We start from the raw sequence: 22,473 nt of genomic DNA, 5'->3' as shown, positions 1-22,473 counted from the left end.
GATACTCAACATATATCAAACACCTGTCTACATTGCTTGCACTATCAACTGCCTAAACCTAATGTCTAGGTGGCCAAATCAACAAAACAGTTTACATAAGAACATTGTAGAAAGGGGAAAAACACTAAACTTCTAGAAAAATTCATTTCAATACAAAGAATAACAATATAACAATTATAAAAAAAATAAAGCTAAACAGAACTTGAAAACCTAAACATGTAGGAAAATTCACAACAGACTCTCAAAAAGTCTCTAACTACACTTCACTTAATTATGTTAGTTGTGGATATCAACAATATTGCTAAGATACCATTTTTAAAACTACAACCACCCTTGTCACTATCATATGTTCATTTATCAGTTAACTCTGTTACCCGATTGTTTCCAGCCCCCTCATAAGAGCAACTAACAGGGTCTCTACCCGCTTCGCTCCCCACCCTGCCCCCTATTCGCACCCGCACCCAGTGGTCCCATCTTAATTACACTCACAAATCCCTCCCATCTTTCCAATAGCCAACCACAGCGCTAACCCAACACTACCTCCTCCATCTTTCCACTACTATCACACCTCCTCAACTAACATGTACAAGCATACCTTACCTATGCTCACTGCATGCACTCTCCTTGCATATCTTACATCCTACCAAAGATCCATCATTCCGCTACTCAACCACTACCACTGTACTACCACTCACACCACCACTCATGTCTCACCTTCACTCAGCTCCCCTCCCACCAACTCAAGAACCATCCCTATGCACCCTCCACATATTCTACCAACTATATTACTCAAACATAAAGCATCCCTACAACTTAACATAGTAACCCTCCCACCATACCTATTGCCCACAGAGCACAATCATAAAGTTTCCCTTATAAACAAACACATTCAAAAACTGAGAAAACTAATAACCTCATACATATCAAAACTAGCCCTAAGTGGAGACATCCACCCCAATCCTGGCCCTACCATCTCCAACCCTAATCCCCATAATCGACTAGAGACCACAACTTCTCCCATACTACAGCCAATAGAAAGCCAAGTGACTTCCTTCTATTAAACCTAAATATTAGAAGTACATCCAACAAAGTCCATAAACTTCATGCCACCATAGACTTGTACTCCCCAAATATAGTCATCCTGACAGAAGCCTGGCTAAAACCTCACATTACCAGTGAGCAAATACTCCCTACAGGTTATGGCATACTAAGACTAGACCGGCTAAACAAGAAAGGAGGCGGTGTAGCTATAATATTTAAACAGCATCTAAACATCCAGATCTTAAAATCATCAGCTCCACAAATAGGCAATGAGGAAATAATATATACTAACCTCAAAAGAAACCAAAACAAAACCATCAACATAACTGGATGCTACTTCCCACCTGGCCAAAACATCCCTCCACTAGAAAACCACCTCAGCTGGTCTACCCACCATCTCTCCCCCAAGAAACTATAATTTTAGGTGATTTCAATATTGACTGGCAATCCTGTTCTGGCAACCATCCAACCCATCATGTAAACCTTCATGGCTTCACCCAACTAGTCCAGTCGCAAACCAGGATAAATAAAAACTCCAGCAAGCACAGTACCCTGGATTGGATACTAGTCATTAAAAGCCCCAAGTCATATATAACAGGCTGCTTATCAGATAGCCTCAGTGATCACTCCCCAACATTCCTACTCAAAAAATACCTATACCAAGCTAAACCTGTCATCTACCGTCAAATACGTAAACAACTAAACTTTAACCCACTCACATTCATCTCATCCCTCAAAGAATGTAACTGGCATCCTCTAAAGTACCTCAGTCTTGATGACGCAGTTGAATTTTTAATACTACCTTCCTGAGCATCCTTAATTACCATGCCCCCATAAGACTTTCCAGAATCAAAGCACAACCCTCCCCATGGCTACAGAAAACCACTAAGTCAGAAATGAAAAACAGGGATAAAGCCTGGGAGCACTGGCACAAAACCAAAACCCCCTCAACTAGACAGAAATTCCTAGAACTACACAACAGAGACAAAAAGCTAATAAAACAGGACAAATTCAAATACTACCAGTCTGCCCTAGACTCCTCCCAACACAGCCCTAAACAATTCTGGTCCTCCATAAACTCCATCCTCCACCCAGGTAAAGTCAGTACCCCTCCTCCTAACATCCCTCACTCCTCAGAAAATATTGCTACCTCATTCAACACACACTTCACACAAACCATAATATCACTAGCTAAACAACACAACCCCCCCCTCCAACCCACACCTTCAACTAGTAATCTCCCCACTGCCTTCTCTTTTTCTCCTGTACCTACCTCCAACATAAAAAAACTCTTAACTAAACTTAGCCCACCAAATTAGCAGCAGACAACCTCCCAAGTGAATACCTACAAATCGCAGCTGATGCTCTAGCCTACCCAGTATCCATCTTGATTAACCGATCTTTTGTCAGAAAGTTATGTTCCCACACTGGAAAGTATCACATATAATTCCCCTCCACAAAGGTGGACCCTCCACAGAACTAACCAATTACTGCCCCATAGCTATTCTCTCTCCGCTCTCCAAAATACTAGAGAGATGCATACACTCTCAGGTCTCAAGACTACCTCCTTACTAACAACCTCCTTTCCAATACTCAGCATGGTTTCCGACCAAACCATAGCACCACCACTGCCTTACTCTCCTTTACTAACACTATCCTTCAGCATAAAAACAATGGCTATCTCTCCTCTGCTACTTTCCTAGACCTATCTAAAGCATTTGACATGGTGCCACACAAACAACTTATCTCTGTCCTCAATAACCTATCCTTCTCACAATCAGTCACCAACTGGTTTCAGAGTTACCTGTCTGACCGCCAACAATCCGTTGTATGGCAGAATGACATATCCCCCCAACTACCTGACTCCATAGGGGTTCCCCAAGGATCCATCCTTGGACCCCTACTCTTCTCTGTTTTCACCAATAATCTAGCCTCTGCCACCAAACATGGCACACTCATACAATACGCAGATGATTCAACCATCATCTGCTCAGCCCAGTCCCTATCCAAACTGCAAAAAGTCACACAGGAAGCCTTTTCCTCTGCTGAAACTTGGTTATCAGATACCCAATTAATACTCAACCCAAACAAAACTAAACTACTCATCTTCCAACCCACCAAACATACTCAAAACAACTCTCATTTTAACATCACAGCAAAAGACACCACCACTATATACCCAACTGAACACACCAAACTGCTAAGAGTGGAAATAGACAATAAACTAAAATTTGACATTCACATATCCATGACCATAAAAAAAGTCCACAAAAAAGCTAGGAGCATTATACAGAAATAAGCAACTTGTCACCAAAGCAGCAAGGATTTCAATAGCAAATTCCCACCTTATCTCCACCCTACTTTATGCCTCTCCAATATATACCAACCTAAGGCAATGCGATATAAACAAGATAAAGACCTGCTGCAACAAAATCGCCAAATTCGCCACAGGGGCATCCTACCATAGTCACCACTGTCTCTCACTTACTGAACTGGGCTGGCTTGAACTCCCTCACCTCCTTCAATGGTATTAACTCTCACTCGCTCACAAACTAGTAAACCATCCACTAAATGTCCCATCCCTCCAGAATCTACTCCAACCCTATCGCACCACCAGACCACTAAGATCCAGCAACAAAAATCACTTGCAGATCACTAAAGCCAATAACTCTGCTGGTGAAGCACTATTCTCTTGCACCATAGCCAAATTATGGAACTCCCTCCCACCCACAATTACCTCCATACCATCATGCACCCACTTCAAAACTTTACTAAAAGCGCACCTAAAAACATGCTGGCTATGCCCTTGCAACTCCCACTCTAATATCACCTGCCCCATCCAACCACTACCTTTCTTTCCACTCCACTAACTACCTTGATTATAGCAAGCTCAGATGCTCATAAGCCTAGTACTTATTATACAGCAGGAACTTCTTATTGTAACATTTGTTAATGTCTGTTATGTACTTCACAGATAAAGATTTCTAGTTGTCTACGGATGTACTATGTTTTTCATCTGTAAATATGTTGTAAGTAATTGCTATGTAAATTGTTAATCGCTATGTAATCCAATGTAACTACTGTCTGTTTATTTTAACTGTGGAGCTTTTCTCCCCGGGCCTCCGCTGAAAATAGACCTACGTCCAGTCGAACACTCCCAGTCAACAAATATAAATAAATAAATAAATACAATAAAACAAAATATACATACTTAACCAAAATAGACACATCTAGTGAAAATAGCTACAAAAGGAACAAAATCTTGAAAGTCCTTCTCAACCCCCACAGTTAGGTAAAAATAATCCTTTCAATGAAAATGTTAAATTTAAAAATGAAAAAGTTAAATTTAAAAATAACTAAAAATACAAACATTTGAAATGAATTTGCCATATATAATGAAAGACCTTCCTAGTCAAACCAGAAATGAAATCAAGAACCCCAAAACAGAAAAATGCAACAAAAAGCATTAAAATACTTTCAAAATGAAATATATGTGAATTAGAAGGAAGCAGGGAAAATTCTATTTCTTCAGATTCATACAATGGTACTACTAGCACCAAAGAAGCACCTTGATAAAAGGGAACAGACTCACCTGAAGCTGTCCTAAAAGGGTATTTGTTTTCTCATTTGGGAATGTTTGATTGATGCTAACAATGGCAGAGGAGAATTCAGCATATCTTCTTGTGATCTGAAAGAGAGAAATGAGCAGAAATACAACTTGACATTCAGTTTATTGACCAGTGAACGGTCTTAGTAGATATCTTTGTTACACACACAGAATGTCACTTCTGGCTATAAAACAGCTACTGAAAATTGTGATCCATTTTATAAAAAGGCAATACTATGGTGTCTGTCTACTCAATTCTTCTAAATGGCCACAACCAAAAAGATGTCATGAGAGGCTTCAGGCAGTGTTGTACATACAACTAAAAAGCATTCTTGAGGAATCAATTACTTCTTTAAAAGAAAAGTCATCTGCTTACACTGTACTTCCAATGTTCTGTCCTCTCATATGCTTTAAAATACCTATTCAAATCCAGTAGTCCAACCCCTCCCTCCGCTTGTTTCACAGAGAGGACCAGCGTATCCTGTTTAACTTTAGCCATCCCCCATTCCCATATAAACTCTCATTTCCTTACTACTTGCTACCGACAACTGCTTATGTGGCTGACAAAAAACATACCTGGCCAGCAGAAATAACCAAATGAACTATACAGTTTTACTGACTGTACCTTGCAATCCAAATCCATGATCATAACCTTCCAATTTCATACTTTCTAATTATCTTCTGCTTCCTCTCCTCCTATATCAGCTGCCAAGAAAAGAGTCTTTATAACCCATATCCATATCCACAAGTATTTCATTTTTCTTATATCCCCATAAATATGGACACTGTTGGAACTAAACGGTATATTTTGTGCCTATACGTGATTAACATCTTCATTCTATCTTCACTTATTGTGTATCATAAAAAACATTTGACATTTTCAAAATATTCCACAATATCAAGACAGCCTGTTCTTGCTTGGTTAAATAAAATACAATACAATATAATATTTGAACAAAGTTATTTTCTGTCGATTACAATAGCATTTGTACTCCTGGATTTGAAATTCCTTATACTTCTTGTTAAAGCCTCCAAATACAAGGCAAATAACAGAAGGGAAAGACATTACCATCTGGTCCCTCTGCTCACTCAGTTTTGCCTGACAGCAATCCTCCCATCTTTATTCTCATCTCTGACCCTTCATATATAGTCTCCATACTAACTTTATTCAAATCCTGCCATTGATCTGCACATAAAATCCCAGAAACCCTGTTGGAATGCTTTCTTTGCAGCTAAGACCACCAAACAATGTCATTTCTTTAAGTTCTGAATCCCTCCAAATCCACATTGTTCTGTTAATGTTGTCAAATGACTGCCTCTCTTCCACAAAATCAAAGTGACCAATGTGTATCAATACTGGCAGCATTTTTGCTATTCTCTTAGTATAGACACAGAAACTTTATAACCACAATTTAGACGAGAACAATGTGGGGTCTTTCCCCACTTTCAGCAATGCTACTAACACCGCTCCTCCCCCATCAACACAGAGCTGAACATTTTCCAAGTCCTTATCAGTTAGTTTCTTCTTTGCCAACTTCCAAACTTTTATAGGAATGCCGCCTGTTCCCAGGGATTTCCTTGCAGACTGAATATACATTGCAGTTTTATTTTTTCCCTATCTGTCCTGGCTATGAACAACAAAGCATTCACTTTTAATACTGGCAAATCTATATATTCTATACATATTTCCAATTGCACCTTATCCTTACTTCCCCATTCCTTAGCGTTGTATAAACATTCATAAAATTTTGCAAAATATTTCCATTATGTCTTGGGATCTGCAGTTACTCTTCTTGTTATATGGTCCCTGAATTTTTCTGCAGTTACTCTTTTTGTTATATTGTCCCTGAAGTTTGCTGTTATTTGCTGTTAGTCTTTATACTTTCTGTTCCCTTAGTCATTGTGCTAACAATTTCTTTGAATTGGAATTATTGTCAAAAAAACATTTTTTTCTAAACTCCTGTATATTATCAAATTGTTCACTTACCAACACTCTGTAGCTGTTCTTTCTCCTGTTCTAAAGATTTCCATTTTATTCTGCAGTGATTTAACTTTTGTCAACCTTGCTAAATACTTCATGTTTCCCCTTTCTCACATTTCCACCTCCCTCATTTCTACATCATATAAGAAATCCATTTTCAACGGATCACTAACTATCCCCCTTCAGGGACAGTTTTTATCTGTCCCATCAGTGCTCATGTCCTGACATTTTTCTTTTCTATAAAGAGTCAGTGTCACTTACTTTATTATTCTGTATCTATATTCTAATACACAATACTTTCCATTAAATTAACGTGTTACTGTAGTACATAGATTCAATCCAATTTGTCCCAGTTGTATTTTCGAGTATATGTAAATTCTATTTGAGCTCCTATCACTGAAATAATAACCTCTATAGCAAATACTTTCACATATTGTTTTAAATATCTACCCTTTCTACTTGTAATCTCTCTTCTGGGGTGCCATAATACTGCCTCACTATTGCAAATCAATTTGAGTCACAAACCATACCTTGCTGGAAATATATGACTTCCTGCTAAATCTTTACCTGCTGGAAAATTATCCTACTGGGAGTATAAATACATGCCAAAGAAAACCTCCTTCCTTGCCAATAACCCCTCACTGCCATAAATCTAACATTACTAGCTTTTGTCTTCTTCAATCACTATTGGAATCCCTCTCCCTGCTAATGTAATTACTCCCCTCCTCCCTTACCTCCAATATTCTGTGGAGTATCCACCCTGAAACTCTTGCCTCATCAAGTTCACATGTTCATTCCTGTCCAACTGCATCTACTGTAACACTCCGATTTGCAAAGTACACTACAGTAATGTAGGTATTTGCTCTTCACCTTTTATCTACCCTAGTATGGTCCTTTACATTCAAAATTAATATTGACAGTACAGTTATTCTAACAAGTAATCATTACAGTCACTAACAATGGCAGAGAAATCTTTTTCACAGAATGTACTATCTGGCAGCTTATATAAACAATTATAAAATAAACCTAAACCAAATCCTACAAGTTGGAACCAAAAAGCAAAGAAGGCAAATAGAATCCAAGAACACCGGCAAGGCAGAAGTGAGCCAAATAACCCTTTATTGTTGTCAACAACAATAAAGGGTTATTTGGCTCACTTCTGCCTTGCCGGTGTTCTTGGATTCTATTTGCCTTCTTTGCTTTTTGGTTCCAGTTTGTCGGTGTTTTGCGATTTTACAAATCCTACAAGTTGTAAAATAAACTTAAAAACAATTAAAACCACTGCTGGACCCCCTATTGTTTAGTATGTACTTCTCAGAAGTTTTGGTCAAAACTAATGGGTTGCGGCTGACCAAGTTTGTAGATGACTCTACACTAAGTGCAATCATTGACTCCCAAATGACATCAGTATACGTCAGTATACTCCAGGAGGGTCTCACGTAGACCAGCGACTGATGTATTAGTCACAGTCTCAAACCGAATGCAAAGAAATGCTTAATAATTCCCTCTGGCACAATGTCCTCTCACACTAGCAAAACAACAATACCCTAAGTACCCATGAAGTGGTAAGGGACCTGGGATCACATGTTAACTGCGACCTTAACTTCGACCAGAATGTGTCTACTGTAGTAAGGAAAGCTTTCTACGTGATGCACTTGATTAGGAAAGGCATTGCCTTGAGAGCAAAAAAATATATAACCCCCCCCCCTACACTCTGTACTTATCCAGCCCATAATTTAATATAACACCCTGTTTGGCATATACCGCACTAAGCATCTACAGCAATGAGAGAGACCTCAGAAGTTTCCAATAAAAAAAATCAAAGGGCTCCAGCATGTTCCTTACACAGACCGACTAAAGTCCCTGCCACTATACTCTGTATCGTACAAACTTCTTAGGGGAGACTTAAGCCTGTTCTACAGAGCAATCTAAGACCCAAACCTAATGAACTTGCTGCATATCCGTAAATCAAATGGGACTAGGCCTACCTTTTCCAGGGACCTAAATATGGCCTGCAACTTAAACAGAACATGGTGGAGGGGCAGACTTGTCTCCCAGTGACTGCCATGTCTTTGGAACAGGCTACCAATTCATGTGAAACCGAGCACGTCTAGGACACTGTTCAAAAGGAACCTGGATGAGTGGATGGGACACCATAAATTCTTATTTTGGATAAAGCTCACAACCCTCCTGGACATGGGCAGTCATTAAATGCAGTCTTGGATACTGACTAGCATTTCTATGGTATTACATTGGGATGAAATGGCTAGACTTAAAATGACCTCTGGGAAGATACACAAGTAATGTCCTATGATCCTATGAATAATGCCAGAAGAAAACCTCTTTAGCGTATTAAACACCAATGCTTTCTTCAACAGAACTGACTTCCTTGGAAATAAAAACCATTTAAAAAAACACATTTTATATACCTTAATATAAATCAGGAACCAATAACATTCGACATTCAATTACCTTTAAATCAACTGTGTTAATAAGTAAAAAGAACCACTGATTTCCAATAATTGGAAAATTATAGAAGTAGTGATTTAATACAGACAATAGTCATCCTTCCTTCATATATAAAAACAAAGTTACAATACTAAACAATTGTTACAACATGACCATACCAAAATTTCTACCTCTGCCACTGATAAAAGATTTTAAGTGTAATTTAGTACAATCTGTTGATTTATACATGAAGGACTGTAAGTGTTGTTGGAACATTTAAATTACACTATTCCTATTATGGGCAGGTTCACTTGTCAAACAAAAGGGGTGGTTTATATTGCATTATACTCAGGCTGTACAGCATACTATATTGGCATGAGCGCTAGAAGCTAAAGTATTAGAATAAAAGAACATACAGTGCAATGAAAAAGTATTTGGCCCTTCCTGAGTTATTTCTTTGCATGTTTGTCAGACTTAAATGTTTCAGATCAAACAAAATTTAAATATTAGACAAATATAACCCAAGCAAACACAAAATGTAGTTTTTAAGTGACTATTTTTATTCATTAAGGAAAAAAACTCTCCAAACCTACATGGCCCTATGTGAAAAGAGATCAGCCTCATGGAGGAGTTGACGACTGAATTTAAGGTAGAGAGCTGTGAGGTGACTATCTGCAACCTCATCAGCTACCGAACCTTGGAGAGCATCTCCTAGCTCTTTCAGGAGATCTCTCTGTAATCTTGTAAATGAGTAATGTAGTTCAGTGATCTGAGGGCAAAAGTCGCTGAAGAAAAATGCACTTTCCATAACTGTCCATTGTACGAGACTCTTTGTGGATGAACAGGCAAAAATGTCTCGGAGAGTTCCTTCTTGGTGGCTGCCGTCACCACCATAGCATCTACTGGGACTCCCTTGGTCAGGAAAGTTTTGTCAGCTGGGGACGTAATAACCTTATTTGGCCTCCTAGGAACAGGTTCCACTGAATCTTGAGACTCCCACACTTTTTGAGAAACTAGGTCTGTCAGTTCGTTGAAAGGTGGAGACACCCAAGTGGAGGAAGGTTGAGATCCAAAAGCCTTCAGGAGTATGGACTCCTCTGCTGAAGGGTTTGTGGGCTTCCAGCCACCTCTCTAAGTATTTCTAGGATGTCTCATCATGAGGAGATGACCGTGGGGACACCTTAGATTCACTGAGGTCCATATCAGAAGTGATGGACTCCTGTGGGGAATCTAAATGTTTCCTCTTCCATAGCCTCCTCAGAGGGGTACTCAGGAGAGGTTTCAGAAGAGTGGGGGGTGCCCTGTGGGGCATCCTGAGGCCGAAGATCTCTGCATCCCTGTGGAAGCAAGGATACAGAGGCATATACCGGTGCTTTAGATGGAAGAACATCCAGAGGTGACTGTGGAATTGTCTGTGGAGAGAGTATTCTCCTCATTACCTCAAAGGCCTCTAATCAGAGGAAATCCCTGGATCCGAAGATGCTGAGGGAACCTCCAGAACCAAGGACGATGGGCCGGAGGCTGAGGCAGGAATCAAGCTCACCCGAACCAATGCCCAGAGAGGCCAGATCGGAGCAGACAACTGGCCGATATGACTCGCCTCCCCAGATCCAACTGGAGTGTGTTGGCACCCAGACTCGAGTTCCAATGGAGCCGAAGACATCAGGGGCAATGGTCAGGGCTGAAGATGTCGATATAGGTATTGACTCCAAAGTTTCCACCAGTAACAGCTCCGGACATTCCAACTCCAAAGTCTGAGAACGGATCTGAGGAGGACTTTGAGCAGAAGGTGAGGATGCAGTTAGAGCCGAATCCCTTGGGGTTGGATCTGATAATAATTTGGCCAGCACCGGAGTCCTTAATAGCCTTTCTACCACTCAATCCACATCATCATCAGAGAGGTTCCTGGAAGACAGAGTCGAGGGGGCTAGAGATTTAGAAGGCTGCAGAATGGGTGATCTGAGGGTGAGAGAGAACAGCTCCAAGAATGGGAACTGGCTTTGAATTTCAAATTCCTTTGGCACTGAAACCAATGGTGTTGGGGCCGATGACTTTTCGGATCTGGTGATCTTCGGATCCAGAGATGAAATTTTTGACTTTTTTTTTTTTTTAGATGGCTCCGATGGAGCACTAGAAGAAGAAGATCACTTCCCTGTTTTCTCAGATTTTGAGGAAGGAGACTTCTGTGATTTAGAAGAACCCGGACCTTCTTGAATAGTCTCTGAGAAGAGGATCTTTAACAATCTTCTCAATATATGCTTGTTTTTCCTCTCCAGGAGAGCTCTGTGGTTAAAAGAATGGCAAATACAGCAAGACTCCTGGATGGACAGTTCTCAGACAATAGACACAGACTGTATATGTTTGTCAGTCAACGACATTTTTTGTCCACAATCCTCACATTTCTTAAAACCAGATAGTTTTGAATCCTTGGAAGACATTTTTGAAGGGAAAAACAACGTATATAACAACAATTCTTTTTTTATATAACAACAACAAATATTTACAAAGAGGGAAAGTTTTCAAGGGAGGCACAGTTCTCTAATTTAAACGAACTGTCAGAAACAGGATTTTAAGTACAGAGACAGAGCAATCTAACTTAACTCATTAAATCAGTGACCCCTCAGGTGCATATGTAGTTAACTCCTACTGACACCTCTAGGCGTCAAATATTGCTTGTTCATATTTGCATCAATAATTCCAAAACCATGCTATGTACAAGGTTTAAAAAAAAAAATCATCTTAAAGCTTACACAACAGCAAACTCAAATGCATTAACATCTGACATCTGTCCAGTGCAGGTGAACAGATATTAACTGTTGTTTTTATGATATTAATTTTTATAGATATAATTTTCACATTTTTCTAAATATATCAACAACCAAGTAACACAGACAGAACTCCTTAGCCTCATATGAAAGCTTCTCAGCTAGATGAATAAAATGCTGCTGCCAGTACTTGTGTATCGTGAGTGGTTGCTGAGATTCTGCAAGTTGTTTACAAAACATTAAAAATGCAATAGCTACTGTGTTTACTGTAATGTATACAATTTGGTTTAAAGAATACTACAACTATAAAAATAGTTTATGCTCAACAGTTTGCCATTTACACTTCTTTCATAACCCGTGGTTTCACAAATATGAACATTTGTTTGAAATGTGACAACATAATTTGATTCTGTCAAGAAGAGTAGGCTCTGTCCATTGCAAGTTACAGTGCAAACTTCCTGAGCTCCACTGGACTGAATGAGTTAAATGGGCTACAAAAATTTATGGAAAGCCGGGAGAGGGGAATAAGGCCCAACGAAAGACGACGGCCAACCAGCAGAAAAAACAGACAAAAGAGGCAGAATATACTATTTAGCACAACAAACTACAGCGATGTAACCCTCGTATAACAAATACAACAAGACTTAAACACAGAGATAAATAACGATTATACTTAGCCAGAGCTAGCAGAACAAGCACCTGATCTTTTTAGTGACAAACAAGATCTGGTAGACGTTCCTAGGGCATGCTGGGATAGGAGTAAGATGAGTTACCAGGAGTTAACATCAGTAAAAGATGGTGGTCACATAGTGTGGCTCCTTGTTTTGTTCTATTTTTTATTTTGGTGAGTTTTGGAATTATGGTGTCAGTACCATGCTGGGATAGGGTTTAGCCATGAGCTAGTGGAAGACCTTGAGCTTCCATATAAGGCTGAGCCAGATCGGAGGATTGGATCCCTACCCATTCTGGTAAGAATGAAGGTGAGATTGGACAACAACACATCAAAAGCTTAAGTCAGACGACAATCAGTCGCCATCTGTTTCTCCCTTCAGGCCTGTGATTGTTGAACAAGGTGAGGCGCTTTCGCAGCCCCCTTCTTTTTCTGATCCAGTGACTTAGGCCTCTGTCAAGACCCTTTTTGAGTCTGACATTGGCCGTTGGCTCCATCCACCGCTACACAAGCCACTGACATTGGCCTCTTGGTTGGGTCCAGGGCCGCTCTGCAGGCCTTGGCTTCTGAGGAGCATGTTCCGCCTGGAGTTTCTGCAACCAGGCCCCGGGTACGGCAGCTCCAGTGCATTTTCTTCAATCTTGGGAGACAGGCATCAGACACCCTTAGGGCTAAAACCTTAGCCACCCCTAAGAAAGCCTCTGTCCCTAGGCCTTCAGTCAAGCCCTCTGGGTTCCATTTCTCAGGGGTCACAGCAGGTTGTTCTATTCTGTCAGATCTAGGAACGATCCAGGGATTATTTCTCCTAGGACAAGAAAGAGATGATCCTCAAGTAATTTCCCTGGATCCCATTCCTTTTGAGGAAGCCTCTGAAATTGAGGACTCTGGGTCTGAGGAGAGTCCCTCTTTTACATCCTATAAAGACTCAGACTCTGAGGAAATCCTCCCTTCAGCCTCACCTCCTGAGGATTTCACTTTTGGGGAGACTCCCCATGCTATGAGGCAACATTTTCAGTGGGAAGCTCAGGACTATCCACAGACAAAAAAGAGGGATGGGGAATTCCTGGACTCATCTGAACATACGCCACTGGCTATTCCCCCCATTCTGGAATTAGTGGAAGATGCCTTCCAGGATTCCCTCCTACCTGACCCATGTAAACCAGACCAGTTTTACAGGGTCCAGGATTCTAATAAGCATCTTTATAGAAACCCTACTGCTGACCCTGAAGTTATCACTTCAGGACCAAAAGGAGCCAGTTCCTCTAAGAACCAGCTTCCTACAAGTAAAGAGAGCAGGGCCCTTCACAGGTTTGGCAAGAAGGTTTATACATCCACCATCCTTGCCATGAGGGTCCTAGATTGTCAATTTCATATGATTAAGTACCAACAAACTATATTACAACAGCTTAAACAAAAGGTCTCCACCCTTGTAGAAAAAAACCTCGCAAAATAATTGACTGACCTCCAACACTGCAGTGCTTAGGTAGCTAAACATTTCCTCTGCTGTAGCTATGATGCCATGGAAGCATCTTGCAGAATAGCTACTGCTGGATCTGTTATTAGGAGACATGTTTGGTTCAGAGAGCAAACTCTTTCGGAACATGTCAAGTCTAGCCTGCTGGATGCCCCCCCTTGATAAGGAGGTTCTATTTGGGCCCAAGGCAGAAGTCCTTAAAAAGATGGAGAATAAGGTTAAGTCGATGCAGACATTAAAAGATTTCCACCAGGTACAATCATCCAGGTTCAGCAGACATTTTCCTGCCAAACACTGGTCCCTTCCCACCCAACATAGGAGTAGGCAGAGGAAACCTCAAAGGGATAGGCCACTCAGACAGTGAACAGTTACAAAGGGGCAGGCAAGGGGCCTCAGAGGCACCTAGGCAAGGGAATTCTAGATCCCAAGTCACATCCAGAGAGCAACAATGACATCCTCCCCTCCCCTACTCCCCCCCCCCAAAGCTAGGAGGAAGGCTTTCTCTTTTCAAACATACCTGGATCCTCGTTACCTCAGACAGCTGGGTTCTAGACATTATTAATGGATACAGAGTTACTATCAAAGAGCATTTAAAATACTCAGGTCATCCAGATGTCCCCCAAAATAAAAAAAAAAAAACAGAGGCCTTGGCTCAAATCCAGATACTGTGTTCACAGGGAGCAGTAGAACCAACTGTCACTGCTGGTTTCCAGAAAGGAAGTCTCTTGGCACCCTATTTTGGATCTGTTCAACCTCAATCAATTCCTCTTGATGCCAAAGTTCAAAATGGTAACCCTCCAAAACTGCTGCCCATGATATCCTCCCATGCCCTTATGGTCTCTCTAGACCTAAAAGATGCTTATCTGTACATCACTATTCAGGAGTCCCTTCAGAAGACTTCTTTGGTTCAGAGCAGGATCCAGTCACTTATCAATTTTCTGCACTGTCCTTTAGCTTATCTACAGCACAGAGAGTGTTCACAAAGTGCCTAGCATCAGCAGTAGTCTTCTGCAGGACCAAGGGTATTCAAATCTATCCTTACCTGGACTGCCTCACACAGGCCACAAGTTAGGCCAAGATCCTAAAGGACCTCAAATTCACCCAGTACCCTCTTTTCCTCAGTGGGATTCACAATGAACTTATAGAAATCCCACGTTTCACCAACAAAAAAAAAAGACAGTCTTCCTGGGGTACTTCTGGACTCTCAAAAAGGTTTTCCTTCTTCCAGAAAAAGTCTCCTTCCTGACAAATTTCTTCCACAGCATCCAACTGAGAGGTTACATCTCAGCAAGTGAATTTCTATAAGCCCTGGAATACACATCCTCCTACATCCTCATGGTTCCCTTTGCAGACTACACAAAAATGTTCCAGTGGTTCCTGAAGGATTTCTGCTGCCAAAGATCACAGCCCCTAGAGACCAAAATCCCCCTGATCCCCTGCCTCAAAACAGAGTTTGCATGGTGGGCGCAAGCTTGCTCCCAGAATCAGGGCTTCCCCTTCAAAATCTTCCCTCAGGCTCAAACCCTAACCACATATGCCTCAGAAATAGTAAGGGGTCTCAATTCCAGAACTTCCAAACTCAGGGAAGTAGGATTCTGGATCTAAGGCCAGACACATCAACTGGAAAGAACTCATGGCAGTATTAAACAGCCTATTAGCCTTCAAGGAAAAATGGACCTCAGGCGTCCTATTAATCAAGATAGACAATACCACAGTTATGTTGTACATAGTTAGACAGGTAGGGACACATTCTTACTTCCCTGTGCCATCTAGCAATGCAAATCTGTGAAATGGCTCAGTCTATGGGCCTGCACCTGGTAGCACAATACCTTCCAGGAGTTCAAAATGTTCTGGCAGACCATCTCAGCAGAAACTTGATGGACCCTCACAAGTGGCACCCAGTCCATAACCCAAACATGGGAAATTCCAGAAGTGGACCTCTTTGCATCCAAACAGGATGCTCACCTGCAAAAATTCTGTACCAGAAACAAACAGGAGACAGCTTGGAAAATAGATGCTTTCTCCTTCCCTTGGGCAAAGCTCTTCATTTATGCATTTCACCCATACCCCTTTCTTCCTCGGTTTCTACTGTTTCTTTATTTCTGAGGAAGTCAATTCTGTTGAGGAAAGCATTAAAGTGTTTTCGATACACTAAAGAGGTTTCAATTTTCATTTCTTCTGGCACTATTCAATGGCTTTAATTGTTTATATATATACTTGTAGATGGGACATACAGCTTCTATATAACTTCTCATCCTTTTAGAACTCATGTTATCCTTTTAAATATTACAATTTATAACACCCATTTCCCTTTCTAATGCACACAAATCACACAGAACTATATATAATTTAAGGAGGAAAAGATAAATACTACTCTTTCATCTAGGAACTAATGCTCCAGTTTGGATGGCAGCTCATATAGATTTTATCTATGAAATGCGGAGGTAATTCATGCTACAGCATAACATTTCACCTGTGGTTATTTTAAAGCCAGTGTCTCCTTGTTGTTGTCTAATCTCAGTTCAGGCTCAGGACATGCTCTGACTGCTTGGAGGAATTTACTTATTTTCTGACTGGTGTACAAAGAATAGCAGTGTTCTACAAAAACCCATCATCAAGTTTCAACCTCTTTCTCCTCTGCCACATTTTACTCAGAAGCATCTCATTCTGTTGGTACCTCTCCTTACTAACCGTAATAGAGCTCAACTGTTTTCTAATGGCAAGGATTTGGGCTATACAAAGTGTTCTCTCAAAGAAAGAGCAACAGCAGTCCAGCTACTTCTATGTATCCTTACACAATTGATACATTCTGCTTCCTCCAATTTCTCTGGGATTCCAGAGAACCTCAGTTAATCTCTCTGTGCTCAAGTTCTATTTTCTGAAAAAGTTCCTTTTGGGGAGCCTCATTTTCTGCTACTCTTTCATATTTACTAATTTCCAACTTCAAATCAATTCATTTACCTATTTACCAAGTAAGTCATTAATCTATTTTGTATACTACTATGATTACAATTTATTTTTTTTACTACTACCATGATTTTTTGAATGTTTCGCAAAGCACTTTATTAGTTTAATATTTACTATAGCAAATATTACCTTACAAAATGCTTGCACTGTAAACACACATGTAATACTTTGTCTACATTTTTTGTTAAATGTTGAGCTTTCCTCCCTAGGCCTCTACTGAAAAGGGGAATTTATCTAGATAGACTTTCCCCAATCAACAAATGCACACAAGCAAGTTAACAGACAAGTAAATCTGTAAATACACAATTATTAGGAATTTTTTCCCACATACGTGCTCACAGTAGTCCACTTTCTTTTTTCACACTGTAAATAGCTGCACTACTAAATAAGCTTTTTTCTCTATACTCAGTGCAAATAATTGTACTTTGACGTTTTATTTATTGTATTCATTGTCTAAAAAGTTTATGGTAAATTGCTTAAGTTGTAATTCAAGAATCATTTGCCTTGACCATATAAAGAGCTGCTATTATGCAATTATGCCTCATTCTTTATATGGAATGATGTACTCCAACTGCATTTTGACAGGATATGTGAGAAGTTCAGTGGGACTATTCAGTTAACAAAATTAATTTAAATTAATTAATTAAATCTCTCTCTGCAAAGAGAAGACTAAATTTTACACTCACATTCAGGAGTAAAGTTTTGGTCCGATTCCTGAAGATATGTAAAAAGTGACTGGCCTCTTAAGTTCCAAAACCTGTAGAGGGCTACTCATCCAAATTATGGTACGTCAAGGTAAACTCAGCTTCCAAAGTGAGTGTAATCAGGACTAATGCAAACAGTCTCCTGAGAGACCAACTCCTAAGATACTTAAAAGTGAGATATGAAAAGGCCAATACTACTTAGCGTGTAACCACCATCTTCTGTGAGACAGTGCCTTCTTCTTTGGGTATTAGATTGCTTTAAAAAGAAAAACAGGAAGTTGTGGGACATCAGAGACTTTTAAAGGCAGTCAAAGCTTGGTCCTTTCATGGGTCTTCTACAAAATTGCAAAATGGCTGTCCAAACAGAACCTCTTCCCAGGAGAAAACATCCAGAACAGTCAGCTTCACCTCTTGCTTAAACAAGAGCAGCTTTAGACATGCCTAGCAGTGCCCTGGCAACAACATTAACACAAAGTTACAGCAGATGATGGGGAAGCTCAGTTAAGAATCGGATGTAACCACCCTTTCCTATAGGCTTCAATATCCCAGTGGCAGGATGATACTGTCAGCTTCACTACATGTCTAGTCCATAAGACGGAAGTCTGAAACTGGGACATTTAAGACACAACTAATGAACAAAGGTCCACAGTGGAAGAGAAAAATGCATTCCAAACCACCCTGAACAAAATTCTGGGTTTCCTTATTTGGCCACAAACTAGACAGATGCTGTGTTTTCTTGGGTTTATGTTGGACTGAAAAAAAAAAAAATCACACAAATCTATTTATGAATGTTTAGTTACAATGTCACTCCACTACCTGAAAGTTTACAGAAGATAGTATTTTTACAAGTAGGAGGAAAAGAATCTGACAGCTTCCAAGCTGCAAGGAAGGCAAATTAAAAAAAAAAAGTTTCATGGGTGGAATGACTCAAGGTCCCTCAGACTTCTTCCCCCGAAATCTAGTTAAATGTCTTTTGGGGAAGAAAAAAAAGAGGAACTACAGGACAACCTACAGAGGACTTCTTGACCCTAATTATCCCTTCAAAGAAGGGGTGACCGGGGGTAAAGGTTTTACTATACGGCAAAAATCTCTCTATCTTTGTCTGTAATAGGAGTAAGGACATCAGTCCTCTCTGAATTCTCCACTCAAGCAGATTCAGAGGAAAAGGGAAATAGGTCCAATACATGGCGGCCTATGCTGGTCGAATGCCTCAGACATGAAATAAGTGACAGGGCTGATAATTGGCCCCAGTAGTTGGGGAAGTGCATGTTGACGATGTCACCTGTGACATGCCTGCAAATGGACTGGCACAGACAATATGAATGCCTTAAGACATGGTGTTGTATTCAACCAAACTTCAGACAGCAAAAATTTCAATATCCTAGTAGTGACTATGGTTCATAGGTGTGCACTAGGCTAATGGCCCTGGAGCCTTTACAACTCTAGCCCAAAAAAAAAAAAATTGCCCAGGCACCGTGCCACCCGATGCAAGTTCACAGTGCCCATATCCAGTAGTGCAACTGGAATAATCCCTGGAGTGAACTTTCTGTTACCCATCCACTCGTCAAGATTTTTCTTGAAGAGGGCCAGTGAGGTGTTCCGCTTGACATGAATGGGAAGTCTATTCCAGAGTATGTGCAGTCTGAGAGATGAACCTGTCCCTCCAGCATGTTCTTTTAATTGTGGTAATGAGGTTGTGATCTCTGGGGCTTGGGGATTGGGATTTATTTAGATGTAGCATTTCATGTAGGGCTGGGTCAGACATGGCTTTGTAAGTCAAGCAGAGATCACCTCTAAGATGACGATAAGAGACTGAGAACAGCTGAAGTTTCTCGAGTCTGTCCATGTAGGACGTGTTTAAGGCCTAAGATTCTTTTGTACTTTTGTGGCCTCTCCAGCTGTTGAAGGCGTCTGGTCAGGTACATGCCAAACAGGGAATTATATTTGAAGACTGGTCTAATGAGGGATGAGTATAGAGGGATGATGACCTCTTTCTTCCTGGATGCGAAACCTTTGGTTATAAGATGTGCCACGTAGAAGGACTTTCTGACCACAGCGGCAATGTGGTGGTTGAAGGTGAGGTGGATGTCGACCTAGATGCTCAGATCTCTTATGGCCCCTTCAGTGTTCAGTGGGCTCCCATCAATGTGGTAATTCATGGGAACAGAGTTTTTTCCAAAGGGGATGACAACGCATTTTTTGGCATTAAGCTTCAGGCCATGGTTCCGACACCAGTTATTAGTCTCAGAGAGGCCTCTTTGTAGGGTGTCTTCATCACTTACTGAGTTGATGACTCCTAGCTTGCAGTCATCAGCAAGCTTGGTCAGCCAGAGTCCCTCTATGTTGGCCTGGAGTTCTGAGAAGTAGATGCCAAACAGGAGAGGGCCCAGGACTGAGCCCTGTGGGACTCAACTTGTGACTGATCAACAGTCTGACTTGGAAACCACAACTTTCACTCTGTGGTTCCTGACTGAGACAATTTGCAGTCCACCTAGTGATGCAAGGATTGATGCCTAGTTTGGTGTCAATGATACCCGAGTGGGTAATGGTATCAAAGGCCTTGGCCATGTCGAGGTAGGCTGTATGCACTGCCTTACCCTCATCCACAGCCTTGGTGACTGCCTCGAAGAAGTCAACCAGGTTCAGCAGGCAGGGTCTCCCCTTGACAAAGCCAAACTGTGTGGGGTCAAGTGTTTGTAGATTGCCTATATCTTTGTCAAGCAGGTCCATGATGATGCGCTCCACAACTTTGCATACCAGGCCTGTCAGGCTAATGGGGCAATAGTTCCCAGGGTCTGTAGTTGCTCCCCCTTTATGGAGTGGGATGTGTAGCAGTGCACCATTCGTTAGGGACATAGCCTGAGGTAAGGCTGTGATTGAACAGGGCATACAAATTTGGTGCCAGTTCATTTTGTAGCTCATGTAGGATGCAGCCAGGGATATTATCAGGTCCCATGGATGCTGTATTCTTGGTTTTGGACAATGCGGATTTACTACTACTTAGAAAGTACAGTTGTGTACACTTACCATAAATGTAGATGTTAGAGTGTATTCACTGTTGCAGTCATTACATTTTGGCAATCTGCTGGCAGGTTGCCCTCAGTCAGCCTGATTAACAAAGTCTTGGGTCCTGCGTCGGTTGCTGTCCCTTCTTCCATGACATCAGGTCGTCAGGGGTATAAAACATGCAGCCAACGTCATTACCTCCGTTTTTCTTGCCCCAGATGTCAGGTGCCCCCCGAATGGGGAGCAAAATAAAATTTAAAACACAAAAATATACCTCCAACCAAAAGCAAATACACCAAAAAGGCTTTTAAGCATAGTAACAGAAAGTAGAGGTATAGTCAGAGAAAAACAGGGGGCTTGGAGGGAGGGTAACCAGAACTGCAACAGTGAATACACTCGAACATCTACATTCATAGCCGGCCTTAGGCACAGGCCAACTAGGCAGCCGCCTAGGGCGCCGGTCTAGCAGGGGCGCTTTTCCAGTATTTATTTGTTGTATGTAGACCAGGATGGGGGCACCGTGTGGTGTGGTGGGGGCATCATGGAGCCCTTTTGCCTAGGGCATCAGTTGGCCTAAGGCCGCTCCTGTCTACATTTATGGTAAGTGTATACAACTATACTATGTTCTTCATGTTTCACTGTTGCAGTCATTACATTTGGGTAGATTCCCAAAGCTATGGTTGGGAGGATGGATTTATACAGCATTAGGACCATCTATAGCCCTGCAAGACAGCAGTGGCAAAGCCAGCTCTGGATTTAGAGAAAATTGGTAAATGAGAATGCTTGGTGAAAGTATGAACTGAACTCCAGGTAGCAGCTTCCAGAATATCCCTGGTAGGAACACCTCTGAGAAAGGCTGTAGAAGTAGATGAAGCCCTGGTGGAATGAGATCTGATCCCCTGGGGGATAGGTTTTCCATGGTGCTTATAGCAGAAATGAATGCAATGGCTTATCCATTTAGAAATGGTTTGTTTCGAAATAGCCTTTCCCTCTGCCCCTGCAGCAAAAGCTACCAGCAGTTGTTCAGATTTTCTTTGAGTTTTAGTCCTGTCCAAGTAGAATCTAAGTTGTCTGTGCACATTCAATGAATGCAGAATCTGTTCCCCTTTGTTCTGTGGATTGGGAAAGAAAGTTGGCAAATGAATGGACTGATTAAGAGCCACACTGGATACCACCTTGGGCATGAAGGATGGACTGGTCCTGAGTGACACCCTGTCCGCATGAAAGATGATGAAAGGCTCCACTGCCATAAGGGCCTGTAACTCAGATATCCTTCTAGCTGAAGTGATTGCTACAAGGAAGGTTGCTTACCAAGAAAGAAATTTTAAGTCTGCAGTAGCAGCTGGCTCGAAAGGAGGTAGAGTGAGTTTCTCCAGTACTAAGTTAAGGTCCCAGCAGGGGTTGGAGCTCTCCTGGGAGGTCTTAAGTTTTTGGCCCCTCTGAGGTGCTGCTTAAGCAGAGGATGAGAGAAGAGGGGAGGTTCTGTGTTATAATGAACCAAAATGGCTGAGGCATGGATTTTAATGGAGGAAAAAGACAGGCCCTTGTGAAGCATCTCAGTTAAGTATTGTAAAATCGGAGGTAAATTGGGCGTGGGTTCATTGAATGTGCACAGACAACTTAGATTCTACTTGGACAGGACTAAAACTCAAAGAAAATCTGAACAACTGCTTGAGACTGATTCCAAGCACAGAATCTTTTCCACTTGTCAGCATAAGATTTTCTAGTACTAGGTCTTCTCGCCTCCAAGATGACATCCATCACAGGTTTGTTAAGGGATGCTAAGGGTGAATTTAAGTGATTAGCCAAG

At 41.2% G+C, this 22,473-nt stretch overlaps 1 protein-coding gene across 1 annotated transcript in view; it reads right to left on the bottom strand.

Moving 5' to 3' along the window:
• VPS52 (VPS52 subunit of GARP complex) overlaps positions 1 to 22,473 on the bottom strand; it is a 449,815-nt gene that overhangs the window by 107,726 nt on the left and 319,616 nt on the right. The window contains exon 15 of the mRNA XM_044083563.1: positions 4,634 to 4,729. Within this exon, the coding sequence (XP_043939498.1) occupies positions 4,634 to 4,729 (96 nt within the window). The remainder of the gene's footprint in view (positions 1 to 4,633; positions 4,730 to 22,473) is intronic.

Source organism: Protopterus annectens, chromosome 9.part0 (assembly GCF_019279795.1).
Source record: "Protopterus annectens isolate FY-2018-M chromosome 9.part0, PAN1.0, whole genome shotgun sequence".
NCBI classification, from domain to species: Eukaryota; Metazoa; Chordata; order Ceratodontiformes; family Protopteridae; genus Protopterus; species Protopterus annectens.
This window is presented reverse-complemented; position numbering and strand designations above follow the sequence as displayed.